Raw genomic sequence first — 24,435 nt, forward strand, 5'->3', positions numbered from 1 at the left:
TCCTTTTTCTTCTGTTTTTTAACTGCCCAGCTTCATGCCCCAAAACCCCTCCTCTCTTGTTTTATGGTCCCTGGACCAGGAATTTTGTTTCTTAAGGGGTTGATGGCTGTAGGTAGCTCGGAGCTTTCTCTGTCTTTCATCAGATGTCTCTTATTAGATAAGTACCAAAGCCTTGTAGCCCCCACCCCTCCTTGTTCCTTGTGTTTTTTTTCTCTCTTCTTTTTTTCTGCTCTTTCTCTCCCACTCATTTTTTGTTCCACTCCCACTTGCTTTCCTGCCCGCCTGCTCTTCCTCTCTTACCTCTCTGCTCAGGGGTGGTGAGTAATCTTTTATTTTTTATCTGAGCGAGAGAGAGAGAGAGAAAGGGGAGAGGGTGCTGAGGCAAGGAGCTGCGGCCCAGCTTCAGTTAAAAGCTCTAATAATAGTCAACGCATCCATCTCTCCATCCAGCCGGCAAGAAGTGGTGTAGCCTTAGTGATCAAGTTAGCATGTTCATTGTGTTGCCGTGGTGATGGCAGAGGTGCAGGCGGCCGGCTAATGTTCTACTTGTGTTTATCTTTGCTCACTAGAAAAAGGCAGAAGAAGCTCACAGGATACTGGAGGGACTGGGACCCAGGGTAGAGCTGGTGAGTAGAGACTTTACTTTATCTCACAAGTCAGTTTTAGCATTTCCCTTTCCTCCACCGTGTTTTTTCACAAGGTCACATTAGAGGGACAAAGGATGCTTAGGGGAGAGGAACAAGCCTGATCACATCATGACCAAGTTCTTAGGTTAAAAATAATGAAGTGAAAACATTTGTGTGCTATCTTAAAGCTCCATTAGGTGGTATGTTAAATATTTAATTTTAAATAAAATGACTCGCATGTTGCTTGTTCTAGCAGTCGCTCCTTTATACATTTCCAGACTACTGTGTTTTTCTTCATCTACATCCTGATATACTATGTGTGGCCATCTGGATGTCTATACATCTTACTCCCACATGCATAGTAGCACACTGAGTGTGTCCACTTGGCTTTTTAAGTTTTTTTTATTTTTAAGTTTTTTTTTATTTTTTAATGAGCCTATTCAAGAGCCCACGCAAAATACTATCCCTAGTTTATTTGTTTTATGAGTGAGTTCGCTGGATTGAATTATATCATGTTATCAGTCTTCTGTCAGTCACAGCTTTGTATCAGTCTTGCTAACCTCTTGAAACCCTTAAATAATAAATTTCTAAAAGCTGATATTGCAAAGATCCCAAAACTGCAACTTTCATCACGCGCTGAGCAAAATTCACTGAACCAGCAACAAAAGAAGACCGAAATTATATTTCACTTTTAAAAACTGTAACATGAATTCAGCCTTACCTTTGCTTTTTTTTTATTTATACCAAAACTTTAAAAGTCGTGGCTATCTCTCATTTCCTGAAAATCTCCCACAATGCCTCACACCCTTTCCTGCCAAAACGTTGCCATTTTCCGACAGTTACAGCGATTGAATTTAACAATGGTAAGTGTTGTGCTTTTTGCATTCACTTGTATTTCTCGCCCTGCAATTTCTGGTTGGTGGGGTTGATGTAAACGTTGTGAAAGTTACTGTGATCCTACTGGCTCAAATGATTAAAAGGAGGGGTCAGTCATGCAAATCGGCCAATAGAAGCCAAAGTTACTGCCCCTCAGAATTTTCAGGCCCACAGATTATCCATTACATTCATGGAAGGCCCATTATGCACATGTATGTGGGCAATTCTTCAGAAAATATTCAAATACAAGAAATCTTTAGGCATGTAAAGAAAGTTAATGCTGTTAATACCTAAGAAATTTCAATTTTCACTCACTGTGCCAAATTGCAATACGCCTGGCTATGTCTTCACTAAAACCTCTGCAACTTTTCTCAGTTTCACTCCGCAGCATTGCAGCTATTGCAACTTTCACCATATGGATATTATGCACACATAATATCCATATGGTGATTTATGATTTTCTGGAGTTTTGTATACTGCAGCATATTTTCAAAGGTCTTTTTTTTTCATATTTTCTTAAAAAAATATATATATATATTTTTTTCTTCCATCCTCAGTTACTTTGACACCTGTATTTACACCTCTGATAAGGTCTCACAAATTTTAGCTTTGTTTTGATACTAAGATTGTTTATCCAGAGTGTATGCAGAGAAATACTATATTTATTTTGGACATTTTATTTTTGAGCAGTAACCTCAGGAAAAACCCTGTGGTTTAACTCTTGGTCATATTTTATTTTATTTAATTTATTTTTTTTGCTGTAAGGTGAGAGTCATATTCATGACATGTTGGAAGGAAAAGTGACATATGACCTTTGTTTTATCTGTTATACAGTTGGAAAAAAATGGCTTTCTGTTCATCAGCTTTTTTTCCCTCCAATCCAGCCTCTGTACAACCAGCCATCTGATACCAAGCAGTACCATGAAAACATCAAAATGTGAGTTTGTCATTATATATGCCTACACACTCTCATCACTAAGTCTTTTATACACAAACACTAAAATACAGGTGTAACGTATTGAATATGTTAACTGACATGGGACCTCCTGTGGGATAAATGTCACTTTAGAGCTCTTGATGGACATGTTTTTATATAAATTAATTGCAAACGGATGTATTTAAAGATGTACACCGATTTAGCCAAAGCGCTAAACCCACTGACAGATTAAGTTTTTTGTGTCAGTGTTGTGGTTTTTGTGTCTTTTTTTTACAATCGCACCTGTCAAGCAATAGAATAAATTAAGCTGCGAGTGAACACGAAGATGGAGGAGAAAAAGGCAGCTTTAAAGATCCAAGTGATTTTGGCAAAGACCGACCACTGAAAGTGGTTCAAAAACTGGTGAATTAGCGATAAGGTCATTGGTAGTCAGTGTGTGTTGATGCACATGGGATTGAAGAACTGCTGCTGTTGACCTCTGTCCTAAATGGTGAACATCGGTGTCAGAACTGGATCCTTCAACAGTGCAGGGTGTTCTCTTCTAAATAATGATTTCTTTTACATCATGTGGATGTTTAGGGCCACTTTTTCCCAAATTAGCGAAGCGATTTGAAGAAGATCTGGTGAAAACAGTGTTCATCTGGGAAAACTGGATTTTGCTTTAACCTACCAAAACATTAGATGCTTTCAGACCAGAAAAATATATACATTGTTCTAATGACCTAATATCCCTTTTTTGTGTCTCTGTGTGTCTGCACTTTAAGAAACAGGGACCGATAGTCTTGCTTCTAGCACAGCACAAACCTTTGACCTACCTAAGTGTATGGTTGGTTTCGATTCAAGAAGTTGATCTTCTTGAATCAAAACTAACCATACACAGCCCTCTGGCAGAAACCTGTGTTTAAAAAAAACAAAAACAAAGAGCAAAAGTCAGTTTTATGGTAGGGAGGAAATGCAGTGCAAATTCACTTGTCAAGAGAGATGTAAAAACATTTGCTTGCATTTCCTGTCAGCTTGCAGCCTGTCGTAACCACACACAGCGACACAATGTACTGAGAAAAATTATGAAGCTGAATCTGGATTACAAGAAAGTCAAAAGGCCACAGAGACCAAAGCGGAGGAATATAAGTTGCTATGGTTGACTGGTTCCTGTCTTTTGGTGTCGACTGGTAATGTAGGCACAAAGGATTTGTTATTCAAGCTTTTGGAAACCATCATCAGTGGCACCAGGACCTGCAGTTTGCTGGTAGAGACATCTGTTAAGGGTTAATGACTCCCTTTATACTTGGTAACATATAAAGAAAATAGTTTTTTTTTTTTTGTTCAAATTATGTTCAAATTGAGTGCTTTAAACCATGGATGTAGTATCAATTCATACTTCTCCTTTCCAGATATATTATTATGAAACATAACACACAACTTAAATCATAGTGTTCTCTGTCTTGTTGTTGTAGTTGTTGCCTTACCAGCTGCTAACTGGTTAATATTTCACCCTGCTGATCTCACTGCAAAGGGTCTCCTTTGCAACTTATCGGATATTAAGGATCTGCTGCTAAAGTCCTGGGGAGTCATCCTCCTTGGCAGGTCAGAACTGCTTCAGCAGCACAAGGAAGAGGTGCAGAAGACTCAGGAGCTAGTTTTAATGTTGCGACTGATTGATGTGTAATCAGTGTATACAAGGAATTTGAAACCATGATAGTAAAACGTTAAGAGCAACAACACCTACATAATGTAAATGAGGTCCACACAAGGCAATTCCTGTTATATTCTGTTAACTTAGCCTTTGTTTTTGTTTTTTATTATAATTCCAACGATTGAAACTTGGTAACCTTAGCAGCCATTAATCCCTGCATTGGTTTTATATTGCCTCAGTGTGAGAAACTAGCTGCTTTCCACCACATCCCATATTTCAACTATCCTTTACCCACTGGCAGACTACAAACAATAACATTTCAGAGGGGGATGTGAGATAAGCTAAGTAGTGAGACTTGATGGAATTAATGTGTGTAACAATAGGGAGGCTAAGGGGTTAAAAAGACAAGCAAACACAAAAAAATGCCTACTGGAATAAGAGAGGAGCAGAAAGTATACAATCCTGTGTGGCACTGCCATGTCTGTCAATATAGCTTATGTCTATCTGTAATCTTTTAAGGACTGTAATTCACAGTGAGACACATCAAACGACTCTGGGAGGGTGTAGTGGCTCGCCTGCACCGTTGGCACTGTAGTTTGGGCAGTGGCGCACCACAAGATGTGTCTGACCTCTTACCCGCACACTGCTGTCTTCACCCCTTTTGATCCCTTCATCGTTTGATCAGTATTATTGCCTCAAAGCAATTAACTGAAAACTGTCTTCACTCTCTTCGTGTTTATGTTATTAAATACCAGTGTGTCGCTTTGAGCCTGCACAATTGACTCCTTTGTTTTGTTAACTGGGTTGATAACCTTGGTATTCATGTTGGGATAGGCGACTAGTAGTATCTCTGTGGAGCTCTGTCTCCATCCTAGTTCATCATCTCAGTGTATCATCACACAGTAGTAGTAGTGTCACAAAGGACATTTACAGATATCCTTTTTGTATGCAGTTTACTGTAACGGCAAAATTCTAATTATGAGGTTTGAAAAGTTTTTTGTTTTTTTTTTCTTAGTGTGGTGGCACCACTGTAGAACATCTGTCACAATTTTGCATATAATGCGTCTTTCAGCCGTCATGTTTTAGAGGTATAATGCCAAATTACAGTGTTCTCCAATATCTCAGAAATGGCACCGGCTTACAGCAGGACAAAGGAAACCTTTTGTAAGTGTTCAGGGCTGCTAATCTTTCCCTTTGCCATCTGGTGTCTAGAGGACAAAGCCATCTCTGTCCTTAAAGAGCTTAATCTATCAGTCCTGTTTTTGCCATAGTGAGTTAGTTCTCATCCATTATAGGCCACACTGTGTGGACATCTACACTATCTAGCTGGATTTGGCAGCTTTTATCTTTCCTCAACCCTGCTGCAATGCCACAGCTCAACATGTGTCTGTGTTTGTATGTGTGTGTGCGTGGGAGTGTTTTTGTAGGTTGGGGGTTGAGGCTCTGTAGATCTGACTTGGTTTTGGTACTACAGATAAAAAGTTGGGAATGCGAGCAGGGCCATCGTCAGCATTTATATCTCTGCTTACTGAATGCTATCGTGCTATCTTTAAATTTTCACAAGAGTCATACACCCCTGTTAGCCCACTTCCTAGTTTTCCGTCCTTGTCCATGACCTGAAGGACCCTGCGGCTCAGCTGAAGTGACTAATGTAGAATAAGATTACATTAATCAGTGGGGAACGTGACCTTACAAGTGACAGATTAAGTGTCAGGAATAAAACTCTGTCTTGCAGCAAAGAAAGAGACAAACTGAGTGGCTGCCTAAGGAGATTACTGGCCCTGACCTTTATTTGAAGCTCTGTGGCTGGCTGTTCCCAGCACAGACAAGTTTTATAAGTTTGGCTCCCCTCGCTGTCCTTTCCACCCAGAAGCAAGTTTGAGTTTATCGAGCGGTGGCATACAAGGACAGGCATTGTTTGTGTTTATGTGAGTGTGTGAGAGTCTGAGAGAGAGTGTGTGTTTATGTGGTTATTTTTGTATTGAGAAAAGAAGTGCCGCACAGAAGCTCCTGAAATAATAGAAAATGTACCTGAGGATCTTGAGGACATCATAGGCTTGGCTCCATTATGTGAGAGAAATATGATGAAAGCCAGAGCAGTGTCTGACAATGATTGGATCCCCCTCACATGTTCTCACCTTATTCTTTTATTCCCATCCTTCTGCCCTCTGTTTTCTCCTCTTAGAAACCAGGCGATGAGGAAGAAGCTCATCTTATACTTCAAAAGGAGAAATCATGCTCGTAAGCAGTGGGTAAGTATAGAACTTCACATTTTTGACTCTCTGCTGGCCTTAGCCCGTGACGGATGACTAGTATGAAAGTGGGCCAGCTGCTCCTTGAAGTGCGTGGCCATTTTAGGCATACAAAAAAAAAAGGTTGTGGGTATGATCTGCTGTTGGTACTTGCACTGTGCTCCTGGGAAACAATTGCTCTCAAAACCAACCAAAAAAATAACCCATGTTGTCATCTGAAAGTATAATTTTGAATTCACTGTACACTGTAATGAGCAGTGTACAGGGTTACCCAATGCTCCAGCCTGCCAGGGCCTGAGTAAGACTGAGCTAAAGAGCACGACTATAAATAAAGCTGAGATCAATGGGGTGAGTTCTGATGCTAGAGCCAGGCAGCCATTGTAAAATCAACTGACTTGACAGGAAATCATTATTTTTTACTGACATTTGCGTGTATCCAAAAGTAAAAAATATATGATGAGAAAGTAGCATCTAATCTCTCAGTTGGTGCCAGAGGAACGCTGTCACAGCATATTCTGTATTGTAAGTTGATGTAAGAAAGAAAAGAAAAAAAAATGGTTCAAATGCAGCACCTCATCAGTGTCACGGTGTCCACTCTTCTCAAAGTGAGGAGCTCCTTGTGGGCAAAGTGAAGGGGGACGTTACATTGTAATTTATGAGCCCGTCGAGGGTCGTGTCTCCACCAGGGTTAATGGCCTGCTTTACAGCCTGCCTGTGAGGATGCTGGGAAAACAGTTGGCTGCCGTCTGCCGGAGATTTGACTCGAGGCTAGACTCCTCGTAGAATACCAACACGTCACTTTGCCCCCTCTGAACACACAGGGGTGCATGGTAGGATACACCCAGGAGACGTAATATGAAAAATCATTTTGTTCTTTGAGGGTTGCCGTGTGTTTTAAGGCTTCCTGTCAAATCTTCAGGAAATGCATCTTCTCAAACGTAATACTCCTCCTAGTTCAAATCCAATATGGCGTAAGGATCATATTTAAATAGATCCACATTAGACTGAGCTCGTTTTGTTTCTGTGATCCTTCAGGAACAGAAGTTTTGCCAGCGCTATGACCAGCTAATGGAGGCTTGGGAGAAGAAGGTGGAGCGCATTGAAAACAACCCACGGCGCAGAGCCAAGGAAAGCAAGGTGCGGGAGTACTACGAGAAACAGTTCCCAGAGATCCGCAAGCAAAGAGAGCTGCAGGAGCGAATGCAGAGGTGGGATGATTTGTTTTCCCTACCGGCACAACAGACACTGTTAATGTAACAGACTCAATCAGTTTGATTTGTTGCCTTATTACTGCTGCTCTTGTAAAGCGTTAACGTGGATTTGTTTCATCATGTGATGTAGGTAGCTCACTGCCAGCAGTGTGTGGGTAGATTTGAATGAACGGGTCTTCTTTTTTTCTTTTTGTAGCCGTGTTGGGCAGCGAGGGGGTGGGCTGACCTCATCTGCAGCTCGCAGTGAACATGAAGTCTCTGAAATCATTGATGGAATATCAGAGCATGAGGTAAGCTCTTCTGTTAAAGTGGCTTAGCCCCTACACTTGGTCTTCATGTGCATCTTGTATTTGTAAGTTCTTCCCAGTCAAGTTGGGAGAAATGTGATTATGCCTTAATATGTAAATCTGTATATGTGAGCGTTCACCTATTTCGTATTAAATATGTGAAGTTTGTGAGCTTAAAAATTGTCTATATGTTAATTGCTGCTGGTTTAAAGGTAAGTGCAGCTCAGGCCAAATATTGATGTGTAGCATTTTAGCTTCACTGCACTTTGGATGTTTTTTATTGCTCTTTTTTTTTTTTTTTTGGTGATGCCTGCAGTTACTGGTGGCAGTACTGATACCAGTTTAATGCTGCACCTCACACAGTTATAGGTATACAAAGAGAAAAAAGGACCAGAAAATCTGTCAGTAATTGGCCTTTCCCATCATCATGCTGAACAATCATCTTTTTTTTGGTTTTGTTTGTTTTTTGAAACACACGACGTGAGTCTTTGAACAAAAACTTGCTGTAAAAGTGAAAGCTGGTTACCTTGCTAAGAAGTCAGAGGTGTGCTGTTGCCTGCAGCACTTCATCTGAACAGATCACTAGCAGTTCCTCCTTGTTTCCTTACTCTCTGTCATAATTCAAACAGATTCACTGACAGAGCAGTGCCAGAGCTGCTGACATAAACAATGCATTTGCTCTGACTTCAATATAAGTCAACTTGTGTTTTGTTAGGTGAATTTAAATGTGAAAATACTACAGTGGGAAATGTTTGGTTTGCTTCGGCTATGATAGTCTTGTCATCAGCTTTCCAGTGACTGGAGGGTTGCATGTCTAATCGACTGACAATAAATAATCGCAACATTGTCAGGAATAAATACATCTTTAGAGTCCTGACTTCGGTTCAGGAGATGAAGCTTGTAGTGAGGAAGAGGATGACGCTTTATCCAGATGCCAGGCGCGCTGTCTTTCTTTGTATTTTCACTTTTTTGGCAGGCATGAATAAAAATTTGCCTTCATGGCACTTTTCTCCTCTACCTTTGGTGTACTTTGTATGTGACCAGTCTCTAGCCACATGGATAAATGCAGTTAAGCAGAATGACAATGTAGATTTTATCCTCGCCTATTTTTTTTAAAAAAAATTTTAAATTTTTTTTACATTTCTTAGCATATAACCCTTTCAAAAATATGCGTCAGTTCACATTTCATTCCAGTAATTCAGTAACCAACATTTAAACATCATCTGTGCAAAAATTTATGTTTCTAAAGTGAAACAGTGGAAAAATTACAGCACTGTCAATACATGAATATCCAGACGCTGTACAAAAATGTCCACTTTCGGCACATAATTGGACACCATACCATTGGAATTTTTTTTCCCAATGGTATGGTGTCCATGGATGGAGCAGAAATTAATTAATTTTATTAACAGGCCTAAAAATGCTTTTTTTAAAAAAATATTTTTGAAGAATTAACCACACATTTACATGGTAATGGCCCTTTTCTGCAGTGCGCATAGAGCGTTTGATTGGCCTCTGGGGCTGTAACTTTGGTTTCCTTTGGTCAATTTGCATGATTGGCCCCTCTTTTTAATCGTTTGAGCCAACAGGATCACAGTAACAATGTCACGTTGACATCACTTCAACCAATCTAGAAGATAACCAGCCTTTCTTTAGCCTGATACATGAAGTCTGAAGAAATTCTTGTTTGGTTTTGTTTGTTTAGCAGACTTCTGCGCATTTACGTAACTGCTCGTTTAATCATGGCTTGTTTTCGGTGTGTTTGGCGGTTATAGAAATGGTTTATATGACATTTTTGCTGAGATTCAGAGCTTTCTGTGGATACCACACATGTCTGGACTTACATTTCTCACCTGTGTTATAACCAATTAAATGTGATCTCCTCCTTTTTGCCCCGGCACCGGGGGCGTGGGGCTTAAGTGGTTAAAAAAATGACCAACTATACTTTTGAGGCCACCACAACCCAGAAGCTAGCACAGCTGCTTTTAGCTGGAATGCTCTCAAAGGCTTTAGGAGTTTCTGGCAGTTTCTACTGGCTCTCTCACTGGTAGTCTTACCTCCTTTCTCTTTGCTTTATGTGCTGTGTAATCTGTACAGTTGACCTGTAGCCTTAGCTTCAGTAATCATAGTTCTTGCCCGTTACACTCTGTGTAATTGTTCTGCGATGAATCTAAACCTTCAGGCAGAGAATGGGGAACTTTACCATGGACTTCAAAATCACAGCTAAGTAGCTGCCTGGAGATTTACAGGTTTTGGGAAGAGTTTTAGTATTAAAAATATTTTGACATTCAAGTGTTGTGGGGCATTTAAAGTACAAAAGCTAATAATTACTCCAGTTGAAATGAAATTCAGTTCTCAAAGTGTGTTTTCAAATTGAAAATATAGTCACTGAAAATATCACAGACCAGTCACATGCAAAGTACACCAAAGGTAGAGGAGAAAAGTGCCAAGAATGCAAATTTTAATTAATGTCTGCACCTTCAGACTCACGATATGAAGGATCACACCTATGTTTTATCATCTGAGACAGGGTCCCCCTCACCAAAGAAGTGAAAACACAAAGGAAAGACACAACGTGACTGGCATATAGATAAAACATCATCCTCCTCCTCATCACAAGCTTCATCTACTAAACTGAAGTCTGGACTCTAACACACAAAAATATGCACAAAAACTCGTACTTATTCCTGACAGTGTCATGATTACTTATTGTCAGTCGATTAGACTGCAAACCTTCAGTCTTTGGAAAGCTGACAACAAGACAGTGCTTTTCATTTACAAACCAGTCCTGAGGTTTTGGTTCTTTGTTACGTTGCAAATAATTGAGTGATGGGAAATAAGTCTGTGAAGGAGAGCTGCTATTAGACCTAGCATAACAGAGCCTGTTGAGTCACCAAATCACACTGAAATTCTGTGCTTGTTTTCCAAATGCTTCAAACATCATGTGCTACCACACAACTTTTTAAGAGAGTGCATGTCTGTATTAGCACTAGGCTGTATGTCTCTCTGGAGACCAGCCCCCTCACTCCAGGATGTTGATTTCTCTGTCTTGTGTGGGTTTATGGCACACGTGGACACTAGAACACAGAGAAGCAAATGCGACAGCTGGCAGTCATCCCTCCTATGCTGTTTGACGCTGAGCAGCAACGCATCAAGTTCATCAACATGAATGGGTTGATGGGTGACCCCATGAAGGTGTACAAGGACCGGCAGGTTATGAATATGTGGAGCGATCAAGAGAAGGACACGTTCAGAGAGAAGTAAGCTCCTTTCCTTTGATAATAACACTGCTAGAAACAGAAGCTGTTGGACACCCACAGCACAGCATATGACCAGACTGTTGGTTTTCCTTCATCTTTACAGGTTTATTCTGTTTTCAGATGCTGTATTAACTTTCAGTTCAGCTCTTACGTTCATAAAATTTCCTGAGATTTGCTTTTTATATAACATGGCGAACTGCGTCTTTTACTCCCTGTGAAACATGTGTGACTGAGAAAGGGTCAGGGAGTTGTTAGTAAGGAAGTGACTCTTCCCCTTTCGTGAGAATTGAGAAGAGGCGGTTCAGGCAGCCAAATCAAACCCGTGCTGTAAAATCGTCAACTTTAAAGTTTGGCCCCACATAAACTTCAGCTTCTTCTTCTAACAATTCTGATCTAAAAGAAATACTAAGTAACCGGTTTTATTTATTTATTGAAATATTTATTTATGTAATAGATTTTAGATTTAAAGCAGGGTTTTTGTTTTTCTCCTTTTTTCTGTTCTTTTTGTTTTATTTTTTTTTAGGTAAGCTGAGTCATAAATTCTCATTTTCTTTTTGTGTGATCGCTGATGTCATCCCACCCCCAGGCACTCTCTTCGTGGTATTTTGTGACTTTCCAGAAATTACCATTATTTTGGATTCATTCTGTTGCCTTTGTTGTGCTTCCACAGGTTCATCCAGCACCCCAAAAACTTCGGTCTGATTGCGTCTTTTCTAGAGAGAAAGGTATACTTTTTTTCTCCCTCTTCACTCCTTTGTTTTTGTGTCATTCCCTTTTTTCAAGGCATAAGAAATGACATTTGTTTCATGCTTCAGACGGTGGCAGAATGTGTGCTCTTTTACTACCTGACCAAAAAGAATGAGAACTACAAGAACATTGTGCGAAGGAACTACCGACGCAGAGGAAGAAGCCAGGTATTTTCATCTTTGAGGCTTACACTTCTGATAGATTCTCTGCATTGTGATTGAGTTGAGATAAGATTGTTTTTGTGTAGAGCACATGGGGTACTTTATGTGTAAATATGGCACACTGAAAGACTTAAGTCCCTTTAAAATCAACTCAGAATGAGGCTGATAATGTCTGTTGTAAACACAATCATCATCTCACCATGTTAAACCATTTTTCTGTAGTAGGGTGACGTTATTCCTGCTCCAAATGAACTCTGTTATAACGTATCTAACCGCAGGTGCTAACTTCATGGTGGCACTGATGAAATGGCACATGTAGGGCGACCTTTTCGTATGTTTATGAGCAAACTATGTCATCTTTCCTGAAGAAACTGCTCATTACCAGGCACTTTGCGACCATATCTCTTGATTAGCAGCTAGCATTTACAGCTCACAGTCACAGAGGGAGGTATCTGCAGAGGAGGAACAGAAAGTGCATTGCTATACATCAGGATTGCTCCAAATGGTAACAGATTATTTTTGGGGAGAGGAGAAAATATAATAGGAAATGACTTAATATAAATGTTAATGTCTTTCCAGCTTCACAGAGTCCAGTCTTTTTCTAAGTATTGTAGTGTTGTGTTGAGATCATTATTAATTTCACAGAGCGGGAGAGGACATTAGGGATGCTGTGCAAATGGAGAAAAAAGAATTAGCTTCTCTGTGTGAAAGGTGCATTTTTAAATTTACTCTTCTCCCTCCCTAACAACAAATGCTAAGTAAGATTTTGCCAATTGTTGTTTGGTTGTCAGGAGCTACTGAAAATATGTCTATTACAGAGATACACATTGTTTACATGGTTTGGGTGAGCATTTGCTCAGAATGATACTGCAAATACCTCAGAAAGAGAATATGAGATCTTAATTCTTGATGAAGAGCCGACTGATCATTGTTAAGCAGTATTTATGGTTTTAGGTCGAGCTGCGTGTCAGTGCTGTGAACTCTAACCATAAAAGCCCAGACAGGCAGGAAACTGCTGAGGAAGTGGTTCTGGGTGCTTCAGGAGCAAGAAATGTGCTACTGTAATTTCGGAACTTTCGCATCCTCTTTGGTTTTGCCTATGCTAAAATTGAAGCTGCGTAAATCTTCATTTAGGTAAAGTGAGATGCATTTAAAAAACAATAAAAGAAAGCAAGGTTTTAGAAATGAGGAAGAGTGGAATTTCTTTTTTTTTTTGGTTTCATATTCTATGTTTTAAAAAAAAAAAAAACAAGAAAAAAACACCACCACAAAAGCCAGCCTGACACCGTCGGCTAGGAAGTCTCAGACTTGGGTTCTGCCACCAAAATTGCTAAGTCATTCGCTGTTTGGAAGCAAGCAGAACATGCATGAAATCGGAGAAGATAAATTGTGGTTAGTAATGCTAGAAAGATACTGGAGTAACCTACTCAAGTAAAGCTGTTAACCACCGACTGCTTCTTTTTATATTAATCTGATGGGCAGGATGCACAGGATTTTGACAAAATCTGAATGCCTCTGCGTTTGCACACTGAAGCGTGTGCGTCAAAGATGTGCAAATTGCAGGAGATTTTTGGGTTGTTTGTTTTTGCCAAACTACTTGGGATTATCTTTGTAATATGGCACCTCATTGTTGTGTTTTTTCCTCACAGCACGGTCAGCAGCAGCAGCAGCAGCAGCAGCAACAACAAGTGAACCGGAACAGCCAGGAAGACAAGGAGAAGGAGGAGAAAGAGAAGGAGGCAGAGCGGGATGAAGAGAAAAATGACACTGAAGACAAGGAAGATGGAATGAAGTGAGTTGCCATTAATTAAAAAAAAAAAGAAGTCAAAACTATCCAAGCAAGCTTTTAGCACTGGGAGCTTTAAATTTGAGAGCACACTGACAGCTCAAAGAAAAGATGGAGTTGAGTAGGTGAACCCATACAGCTGGAGTAATTTTTCTTACTTGATCTTTTTCTCCAAGTCGCAATTTTTCGAATTGTTCCATGTCAGGATGCAGGAAATGGAGTTGGGGTAATTTTTGGCTATTGGGAGTTGATCTGGAAATGCAATCATTCTGTAACCCTTGAGCTCTTTCTCCCTCACCTCCAGCCAGACTTTCCACCTACAGCAATTTTGAGCTTCCATTTGCTCTCCCTAGTAGAGCAGCTGTTTTCCTGTTTACGTTCATCCCTTTGCAAATAGCACAAAGTCTCATTTTTAAAACTCTGTGCTTATTTTGTTAGTCTGAGTTGTTTTTGGTGAGGAAAATAAGCCGTGTAATTAACCTAGCCGGGTGCAGTGTTGAAGGAGGGGGTGTTTTTAGGCACGGTGCCACTGAATGAGGCAGAAACGGTAGGAATTTCATTGCATTCTGTTGCCTGAAAATTATTAGATAAATCCATCCCTCTGCATGTGTATTTAGGCACTATATTATGTTGTCAGCTGAGAGTGTACACTCTAGCAGTTTCAAGCAATGGTAGGTCATATTTGCAGATGTGTCAGACTGCAGGAGGATGATGATGATGAAGCGTTGCCGGGTGCCCGCCTGCTCTGAGGCGAGGCCAGGGGACTCCGTGACTCCCAGCACACCCCGCTGCCTGCCTGTCACCCCTGGCACAGCTGGCTTGCCTATATTTAGTGTGCCACCAGCTCCCCTCAGCAAGATTAATGGAGCTGGGGGAAGATGAATGGAGGAGCAGAAGGTTCAAATTCAGTGGCTGTCTCCTGGCATGCCATTGTGCAGACACTCAATAAATTATCCTGGAAATAAAAAGAATGGAAAAAGCAGCGTCTGCATACACGTTCAAATTTTTGATTTGAAGTTTGTTTCATTCTGAGGTATTTTTGCCCATCCTAGGGCTGTGTGATATGACCAAAATCTCATATCCCGATATAAGACATCTATCGTCCGATAATGACATAAATCACAAAAATGTAATATTTTCTGTAAATTCTGTGAATCTCGGGCAGCTCAACTTGCGGGAAGTGTTTCCAGCTGCGCGTCATGTAACTGTAGTCAAGTGTTCTAACAGATGCATGAAACTATACATTTTTAGACATAAGTTGTAATGGCCGCCGTTTTCTTTGTTATTTACTTTGAGTATTTATTACACAGCGTGGTGCGGGGCAAAGCCTGTTCTAACGTTTGAGTCTAAGGTTTATTTTTTTAGCACCTGGCGACTCTTTTTTTTAAATTTCTCATCCGGAAATAATCTGCTCTTTCACGTGATTCTCAACAGGAGCTTGAGCTTTATTGTGAAAGGTTTATGTGGAACATAAACAAGCAGACACGCGATGGTGTTACCGTCGTTGTTGCTAACGACAGCGCATAAAAACAGGCGCTTGTCCGTCCGTAGTGTGGTTATATAAAATATAAGAGAAAGAGAGAACTTTAAGAAATGAATATAGCCACTGCAGTGACCATCAAAACGATGAAAAAATATTGTTGTAAACAGTTTATTTTGCGACCCACGAAACAAACGATAGCGTAAAATGAAACGATAGACGTTTTTATATCATCATCCGATATGTATCGTTATATCGAACAGCCCTAGCCCATCCTCATTTGGACAAACATGTCCGTGTCCAGGATTGGGACAGTATACCCACGCAAGTAATTGCATCAGGCATATAAGGTCATTATTTTTGCATATCAGAAAACAGTCCATTAGTTTCATTTACCTGCTTCTCTGTCCACATATTGAATAATGTACCATGATTTCCCAGTGTTACTTCAGTGAGATGCTTTTTCTTGGTCCTGCTGTTTTTTAGCGTTGTAGTATTGAAATGTGTCACAGCTCCTGTTTGTTCAATATTTGCATCCTATCATTTACATTATTTTTTGTTTTTTCAGAAATTATTATAGTCCCAATAAATATTAAATAAAATTTATATCCCTGATGAATATTTGGAACCATTTTTTAAAAAATCTTGAGTCATCATTTTGTGATGAACTTTGCCTGCACAAAACTCACCAGAGATCGTGCTTGTAGTCTGTTCTTCTGCAATAAAACACTTGATTTCAGTTTCAGACTGAAGCCATTATGCTGTTGAATCATACCCCCACCCTACCTTTGTTTTGTTTTGTTTTTTTCTTTAAAAGACTATTATCAGTGCCTCACAGTGCTGCCCAGAAATTAATGTCCCGTTTAATAGACCCGACCATTCAGCAACCCGGTGCATTCTCTTGCTGACTCTGTTGACATTTTCCAAATACAGGGACGACACCTCTGGAGAAGATGCAGAGGACAAAGAGCCTCCCGTGGCTGTCAAGGGTCGACGAACAGCCAATAGCCAGGGACGCCGCAAGGGCCGTATAACCCGCTCTATGACCAGCGAAGCAGAGGAGACCTCAGCACCGCCACTCAACAATGAGCTCGGTCAGTATCTCTTGCATTGCAGCAAATTGGTGCAGATTTCTCCTCTCTCTTCTTTCAGTGTTAAAAAAAAAACAAATTATCATATGACTTAAGCCACGCTGAACTCTGTAGCCTTAGAAAACAATGTAGGTAAACAGCATGATAAAATTGCTATTGGACTTATATACAGATGTAAAGACATACTTTATTACAAAATCATTCTAAATTAACCCTATAATTTTCAACTGGATGTAAAAGATTAAGATGGCATGCAGGAATAAATTGTGTGCATTTGTTAACAGCAATTGAACAAGAGAGAATCTTTACAGATAAATATTTGCCATCATCACTCAGCACTGAGTTTGGTCACCTTTGATCTAGTTGTGGTCTTTGGTCCCGTACCACAAGAGTGCACTGTTGATCCTTTGTCTGTTATTCGTGTTGTCTTATTCAGTCTTAAACTCATTACTTTTGCCTGACTGTCACTCAAACACCATAAAAAAAAGAAATCGTAATGGGTGTAAAATGTGGCAGCATTAGGTACGCACACAAAATCCTATTGGCAAAAGATGAACTATTAATAAAGGACTGTGTGTCAGCACTGTCCCCCTGCTTAGCTCTGTTTCATGTTCTAACAGATGGTGTGTAAGCTGTGCACACACAGACAAACTAGCTTCAGGCTAGGATGGCATTTTTGATGTTTCAGCATTTGTGCATACATGCTGCAGGTGTAGTCACAAAGAATCCCCTGGTGACTCGGGCTGTAGGGGCTCTCAGTCAGCGGCCACACCCCTGCCACTGTTTGCTCCCTTGCTAGCAGAAGTGCTAGCTGGCCCAATGTGCCCTTCACAGGTCCATATAGAGGACACGTGAGCACAGACTCCTGCTGCGCTGTCCTGTCATGGAAGGCCAGGGACAGCCTGGCTTATGGCCTGTGTAGCGAAAGAAGCCAGTTGTTATGTCTATAATCATTAACTGACTTCTCTCCTTGGATTTCCTGCTTCCACCATCTAAAACAAACAGTCCCTAGCGACCCATGCTGCAGTGCTTCACTAGCAAGCAACTCAAGCCTCCCTCCCCCTCTTATTCTTTTTTTCTTCTTTAATTTCTCTCTGTCTTTCTTCTCGTCAGTCACTCCCTAACAGACATAGTGACAACTCCCCACTCCCCCCTCCACCTCCTCCCGCCTTCTCTAACTTGGTGGTTCTCCTTTTTTGTCTTTTTTTTTTTTTTGTCTTTTTAAAAAAAATTTTTAACAGCCAATCTTGAAATGAATGAGAGCTCTCGCTGGACTGAAGAAGAGATGGAAACTGCCAAAAAAGGTAAGACACCTTTCTTTTCTCATGTGAAGTAGCTTTATTGCATGTTTTATGTATTATAATAAACTCGTCAACGCAAAGAATACTTATCAGCTTCAAGCACTGTTCGAAAGCATAGACAAGTGATGTGGCTGTGACTTCCTGTTGGTGTGGTAGCAACCACCACGTGCTGCTAGGTTATATCTATGCATGTGTATGTCAGTCTGCCTGAACGGAGTCTGCTGCTTTTTGGAGCCGTTTCCCTGTGTCTCTGGGTCAAGGCAAGCCTGTATTTTTATCAAGGAGGCTGTAAAGTCTGCCCCTTATCAACCAACCCCTGCGAATACGGCAGTCATTAACGAATGCGGCTGTTTATTGTCTCTCACTGAAGATTACTGGCTGATTCATAAAGGTCACTGACATTCTGTCAGTTTTCCTTGCACCTGCACTCTCTGAGTATGCTTTTAAAGTTATTTATTTATTTTTTTTTGGTTTCGTTTTTTTAATATGCAGTACATTACCCTCATTTGCTGATTCAATGAGCCCTTTACCTGCAGTAATGTTTACTATGCTTTAAAGACACGTTTACATATTACAAGAAAAGGTGAGTGTGTGTGTGTGTGTGTGTTGGCAGTGACATTGCATATAAAGATCTTTCTTTACTCTTCACAATAAATGTGTCCTTTTTTGATAACTTCTAAAATAGTGGGCAAAGTTGATCAACTACCTCTTTGTAGTGCTAGGTCTTCTGCACATGATTCACTGGGTTTCACAAGGCGGCTGCTTTGTGGTAATTTATAGGTGATGTGTCACTGTGCTTTGTGCGACTGGCGGGCCTGTTTTTGAATGTTTTGAACAGCAGATGAGGTGCCTTGCAAACAACTATCAGAAGCTCCAGTGTGATATTAAAATCCCATTTAGTCTGCACCTGCTTTGTGCTTTGTGTCCCGTCTCCTGCAAATTGCTACTTGGGTGTTTGTGCAGGTTTGTGTGTTAAGAGGTTATTTTGTGATAACTGGCACTAGCCTGGCTCGAACACGGTCCTGTGTAGTAATCCTGGTTAATGTCTTCAGTTCCATTCTCCTGCTGTAGGATTAGTGGGGCACTCCATCCAAGAGGATTAGCCTGGCAGCTCTGTGGGAGCGGTGCTTCTGTGAAGGGCTTATGTAACCACAGAACCCCAGCTACAGTACCAAGGGCTGAGGAGGAGGAGGTCGTTTTATCATCAGTTCTAGCAACAACCCCCACACCTGTCAAAAGGGATTCCCTTTCCAAGAATTCAGACATTCCAAGATCACAACCTCCGTCCTCCCATTTCCTCAGTTGCGCTTTAGTTTTGAATAAGCTTGTCAAGGTGCTTTTCCGCAGCAGGTGCTTGACATGTATATGTTTTAAAGAGGTTTAGGTGTCCCGATGCTAATGTGTTTATCCCTTTGAGCTAACCAGATCTGAATAATGGCATTTATAGTGTCTGGCTGGGCCTCACCATTCCTGCGTGGCAGTGCCAGCCAGCAGTGCCTTCGAGGATGGCATGGCCACACTTGGAGATGGATCGCCCTTGTCTTCCCCAGTCAAAGATTGGCACCTCAAACAAGAGATGAGCAGGCTTTGTAACTCTGTCTTAAACCCACCACCCTACGCCTACGTGAATGTGGGCACATGCAAGTAATGTGTAGCAAAGGCTATGCCTGTGTGTGCTGGAGTGCGTACCAGTCTTGGCCAGCATTTATGTAAGTGTGCTAATCTGCCAGGCTTCGCTTGGGTGCGGGAAGCCAGGCAGCTGGATAATAGGCCCAGCTCTGCATGCTGGAAGAACCCATTTAAAGGAGCAGCAGGTAGAGAATGCCATATTATCTTTTCTCCCTTTCTCCTCCGCCGTTGCTCCAACTCTCTCTCGTTCTGTCTCTCGGTTGGGAAGATGGCAACAGCCCAGATTGGCAAGAGCTGTGGAAGATTTGGCAAGCGCCTCTTTCCCCCACTCACTTTCTCTCTCCTCTCACTGTGTGTTGTTATAAACTAGAGAGGTCACATTCAAGATGAAAAGCAGGTCAGTCAGGAAAAATGTGAAAGCCTTTATGCTTTCTCATGGTATCAACATCAACTCCCTCTCTCACCCCTGCTGCCCCCACTCTTCTCTCTGTGCTTACTCTCCACTTCTATATCCTTTCCCTTTCTCCATTGTCTCTCTGGCTCAGTGGCTCTGCTTTCTCTGTGTTTCCTCGCTTTCACCAGGCTTCTCTCTCTCTCTCTCTCCCCCCCCCTCTCTGTTTACTCTTGGACTGCCCGAGTGTATGTTTGTGTCTGTGTGCTAGAGTATTAACGAGAGAGAGAGAGTTTGTACTCACTCATGCGGTTGTGTGTGCATGTGTGTGTATGTGCATGCCGCGGTGCCTGCTGGCAGAGTGAGGTAGGGGGAGGGACAGACCGACGGAAAGAGGGAGGGAGGGAAAAAAAGAGAGATAGAGGAGAGATCAGATGAGGAGAGAGAGGCTGAGCACATAGAACCGCCCCACAGTCCCACTTTCCTGTGGAAGTCTTCCCAGACGACCGCCATTGGGGAGAGGAGCGACTGAGAAGAACAGAGCAGCACTCACCGAAGCACAGGGAGGACAGAGGGAGAGGGAAAAGGAGGGGAGAGGCCAGGAGCATGTGCTGGTTTAGAGTATGTCAACCTGACACCGGCTCATGTATCGAGCCAGCTGGCAAGAAGAACACCGAGACTGAGCTGTTTTCATCTCCTCTGCTCTGGATCCGGAAGGCCCAGCCCTGAACAGCTTCCCTGCTGGCCCTCGAGAGATCAGACCGTCTGATAGCGTTATCCAGAGCAGGGGCACGAGACGACGACCAGAGCGACAGGCATGTGACAGACAGGAATAACCACTTTCTGGCCGCACCAGGTGTTGATTGGACTTTATCTGGGAGGAGCTAAAGAAAATACGATGTCCTGATTGGGTGTGAGGCTACCACCTGTTTCAGTATTCTTACAGCTGATTGGATGTATGCTACATGTGTGTTGCTCTGAGCAACTGAGGCCCTGAGCCAACTATAACTTATTGGGATTGTGCTTTGTGTGGTTTGTGTGCTTGCGTGTGGCGGATCAAACTGGATATAGCTAGAGGTCATCACAAAGTGACCTTTGACCTTCAGTAAATAAATTGAACTCTTTAGCACTTCAGCTTCACTGCATGCTGCGAAGAGTTAATCTAACTTCTATAAATGTGCTTATTCTTATGCCACCGTTGTTTCATGGTTGGTGTGAAGGCATATATTTTTGTGTGTACTCTTATCAGTTTCGAGGGTGTATGACTTGTAGGGCAGTCCACCCCCTCCCACCCACCGACTTTAAAAGGTTATTAGGTATCAGCAGTCACGTGTCTCAGTCCTCATGGAGCGAGTCAGGCCAACCAGTCTTTTCTTCCTGGGAGAAGCTTTTCTAGCAATACCTTTGGTGGCAGCAATGAATATTTCAGCTGAAAAACCTCTTCCACTTTAACAGTTTCAAGGTGCGCTGCCACTTTTAGACTCCAGAAGCTCAGACATGAAGATCACCCAAGCTTGTTATGGCAGCTCTTTTTATAATAGTATTAATAAATTCTCAGCCGAACAGTGAATATTATAGGTCTTTCCACTTTTTCTGCATGATTCATAGCTTTGCTAGCCCTTTTAGCTAGAGATTTTTTTTTTTAAATTACATTTACACACTGTATGTGTGACACAGCACTTATGTAGGTGCTAATGTTAATACAATTGCAACTATTGTGCGAGTGAAACACGACTGTGCAGTTTAAAAAAAAAACTTTTTCATATTTAGGTGGCATTTTATGTGTCGTAATATCAGTGTTATAAGTATCTCTGTACACAAAGTCTTATGAAACATTTCCAGGAAATGAGACTTGTAAACAACTAATAGATCAGTTTTTATTGCAGATATTACTTAGTAATAGTCTTATCACTAACCACTCAATCCAGTGTTGGTATCAGATTCAGGCTTTCAGATTATTATGAGAGCTGAACTGACGGGGCTGTAAACAGCTGTCCTTTCCTCTCCTTTGGCTCGCAGCTCTGCGTGTCGTCCTACTACCTCCATTAAGCGATGAGATGCAGAGACCTCTGAACCCATGGCCAAGGTTATCCCAAGACGTGTTGGCTCTGTGCCTGTTAATAACACCCCTCCCACCCACCAGCCCCCAGCAACCTTTTGAGAGCTGTCCTGTTGCCAGGACCTGTCAGGCTGGCACAGGAAACAAGTGGGTGGTGTAAGCTAAGCCTCTTACAACACACTGTTAATGAGCTGCCTTTTAGCTAACAGCAGACTCTGGGAGGGGGGCGCTGGAGCAGATTCTATGCTATCTGTATTTCTCATTTACTTGTCTTTATGCACTGAATGCTCTCTGCATATCTTACTATAGCACATATACACACTTTATGTGTGCGTCCCTACATTCTTGTGTGTTTCATGACAGGTTGATCTATCACAGCCCTGGCCCAGCGGGTGCCTGTAGACTCTTGTGTAAGGCCCAATCATGTGCTTGACTGAGTAAAGGACTTGGGTTTCTTGGAAGTGGGTCACATCAAAGTCAGTTAGAATATGACACACAGTGACCCCAGTGGAGTGAGTTAGTGATGTCATTGGTTTGACTGGCGGTTTACCTACCACTAGCACTTCCCTCTCCTTTTTGCTTTATCAGTCTCTCTCTTTCTTTCACTCTTTGTCTGTACTTTGGAAATCTATGTTAATAAGCCATGGTGCTCCTGGCAGAGTGGAACAGTGTCTATGTTACACTGTGGGTAAAACTCCCAGGCTGTGCCGCAGTTTAGACAGCTGTATAGAGACAGATGTTCCTGGCTATTGATTTACAATGGCAACGCTGTACACTTGAAGAGATTAGAGATGGCGTTGATAGTATATAAGCCAAAATAACCATTAAATTTACAATCGTCACAAGCAGTGCACTTTGCACAGCTTACATCTTTTACAGCTGCAGAGAGAATAGCAGATCATCAAGGGCCACATCCACACGTCTGTCTCTGTATGTCTATCCTAATCCCTCTGCCTGTCCATCTGTTAATTCTAGGCCTTCTCCAGTATGGTAGGAATTGGTCCGCCATCGCCAAGATGGTGGGATCAAAGACCGTGTCACAGTGCAAGAACTTCTACTTCAACTACAAGAAGAGGCAGAAACTGGATGAAATTCTGCAGCAGCATAAAATGAAATCGGTAATCAAAATGACATCCGCAAGCCTTTAAAAAAAATAAAATGAATTTTATACTTTGTGTAATGTTATACTGTAAGATTGCTTCTGTTGAGTTTTTTTTTTTTTGGCTTATTTTCACCCAGGAGAAGGAACGAAAGGCCCGTCGTAGAGGCAAAGCCTCACAGAATGAGGAAACTAATGCCCCATATCCAGCAGAGGAGGAGGAGATGGAGGGTTCAGGAGCCAGCTGCAATGAAGAAGAAGCCCCCGAGGATGGAGAAGGTATATCAATCCTTATGCCTTGATTTTAAGCCTTCTATTTTGTCTACAAAGTTGTTTGTATTGCATTGAATGTTCAGGACAACTACAGCCGAACTACAAACTAGATTGCATACATAGACTTAATAACTCTCTTACAGTTTAGTTATTAATGGTTGTAAATGTAGAATTTATGCCAGAGTTGTTTTTTTTAAATTGCATTTTATTCTACACAAACTTTATAAAGTGGCATCGTTTCATATGACAGAAAAAAGTGTTTGAACAGCTCACGTTGGCTTAAAGAATCATGGTTTACAAATGGGAAAATGATCATGAAACGTTGCTGTAGTTTGTTGACAGAAGTGTACTGCGTAGACTGTACTTCCTCAACAGAGCACTGAAGTCCTGGGGGCTTTCATCCATCATTCCAATTGGTTTTGTTTTCCCCTTATTGTACAGTGAAACCTGATTAGGCAGAAGACTGGCACTGCGAAAAATCTTCTTTAGCAGAAAGAGATAAGAGGAAAAATGGAAGAAAAAAGGTGAAGGAGATAAAACATTTGTAGTACAAACCTCTAATTTGTTTCCTTTCGAACCCTGTGTCCCTGCCAGGTGGAGCCAATAACAGCTCTGACACGGAGAGCCTGCCCTCGCCGCACTCGTCTGAGGACAGCAAGGCTAAGGAGGAAGCCTCAAGCAAGGCAAAGGGCAGCTCAAACACTGGCGACAAGAAGGAGGACCTCGCAGACACAAGTCAGGCAGGGGATGAGAATCCTCCAGTCAAGGAAGATGCAGATTCCATTAAACAGGAGATTAAGACTGAAACTGGGGAGCCCAACAGAGACCAGCTGCAGCCAACACCGCCCAGTGATGCCACAGATACAAAACCTCCCACTGCAGGCACGGAGGAAGTCAAGAGCTCCAACAAGAACTCCAAGAAGGACCATGCGGCCAAAACTTGCTCCCATGGAGACAGTGACTCTAGTGCCACTTGCAGTGCTGATGAGGTGGAGGAGACGGACAACACAGATAAGAACAGGTGAGGGTTCGTAGCAATGGATATAGTGGATAATGGTAAATGGTAATTTCCCATTTGTTTAAATTAAAGCAACAATTTTATACAGGCACAACATTAAAACTGTGACCCGTGAAGTGAATATGATGGATGCTCTCTCTACAATGCAGTATTCTCTTTCATCGCATTTGTTTCATGACTATGGGGTAATGCTTCCTCCCTGACCTCATCAGAAGCTGAAATACTATTACGCCACCTGCTATAGGCTTTCTCAGTGACACCCACATAATGGGGTGTGACATAGCGTGAGATGTCATTCAAAAACCTCTTCTCTCTTCT

General features: G+C 41.7%; 1 protein-coding gene across 4 annotated transcripts in view; it reads left to right on the forward strand.

Annotated features, from left to right (window-relative positions):
• The window catches only part of ncor2 (nuclear receptor corepressor 2), a 91,088-nt gene that overhangs the window by 43,974 nt on the left and 22,679 nt on the right, over positions 1-24,435 (forward strand). For all 4 annotated transcript variants that reach the window (XM_013909897.1, XM_013909898.1, XM_013909899.1 and 1 more), the window contains exons 7-20: positions 570-626; positions 2,387-2,439; positions 6,258-6,324; positions 7,360-7,532; positions 7,732-7,825; positions 10,904-11,082; positions 11,753-11,807; positions 11,898-11,996; positions 13,640-13,782; positions 16,190-16,350; positions 17,589-17,651; positions 22,703-22,845; positions 22,967-23,105; positions 23,694-24,120. In XM_013909897.1, coding sequence (XP_013765351.1) covers positions 570-626; positions 2,387-2,439; positions 6,258-6,324; positions 7,360-7,532; positions 7,732-7,825; positions 10,904-11,082; positions 11,753-11,807; positions 11,898-11,996; positions 13,640-13,782; positions 16,190-16,350; positions 17,589-17,651; positions 22,703-22,845; positions 22,967-23,105; positions 23,694-24,120 — 1,853 coding nt within the window. The remainder of the gene's footprint in view (positions 1-569; positions 627-2,386; positions 2,440-6,257; positions 6,325-7,359; positions 7,533-7,731; positions 7,826-10,903; positions 11,083-11,752; positions 11,808-11,897; positions 11,997-13,639; positions 13,783-16,189; positions 16,351-17,588; positions 17,652-22,702; positions 22,846-22,966; positions 23,106-23,693; positions 24,121-24,435) is intronic.

This window comes from Pundamilia nyererei, unplaced genomic scaffold, assembly GCF_000239375.1.
Source record: "Pundamilia nyererei isolate P.nyererei 1_Seehausen unplaced genomic scaffold, PunNye1.0 scaffold00033, whole genome shotgun sequence".
NCBI lineage: Eukaryota > Metazoa > Chordata > Actinopteri > Cichliformes > Cichlidae > Pundamilia > Pundamilia nyererei.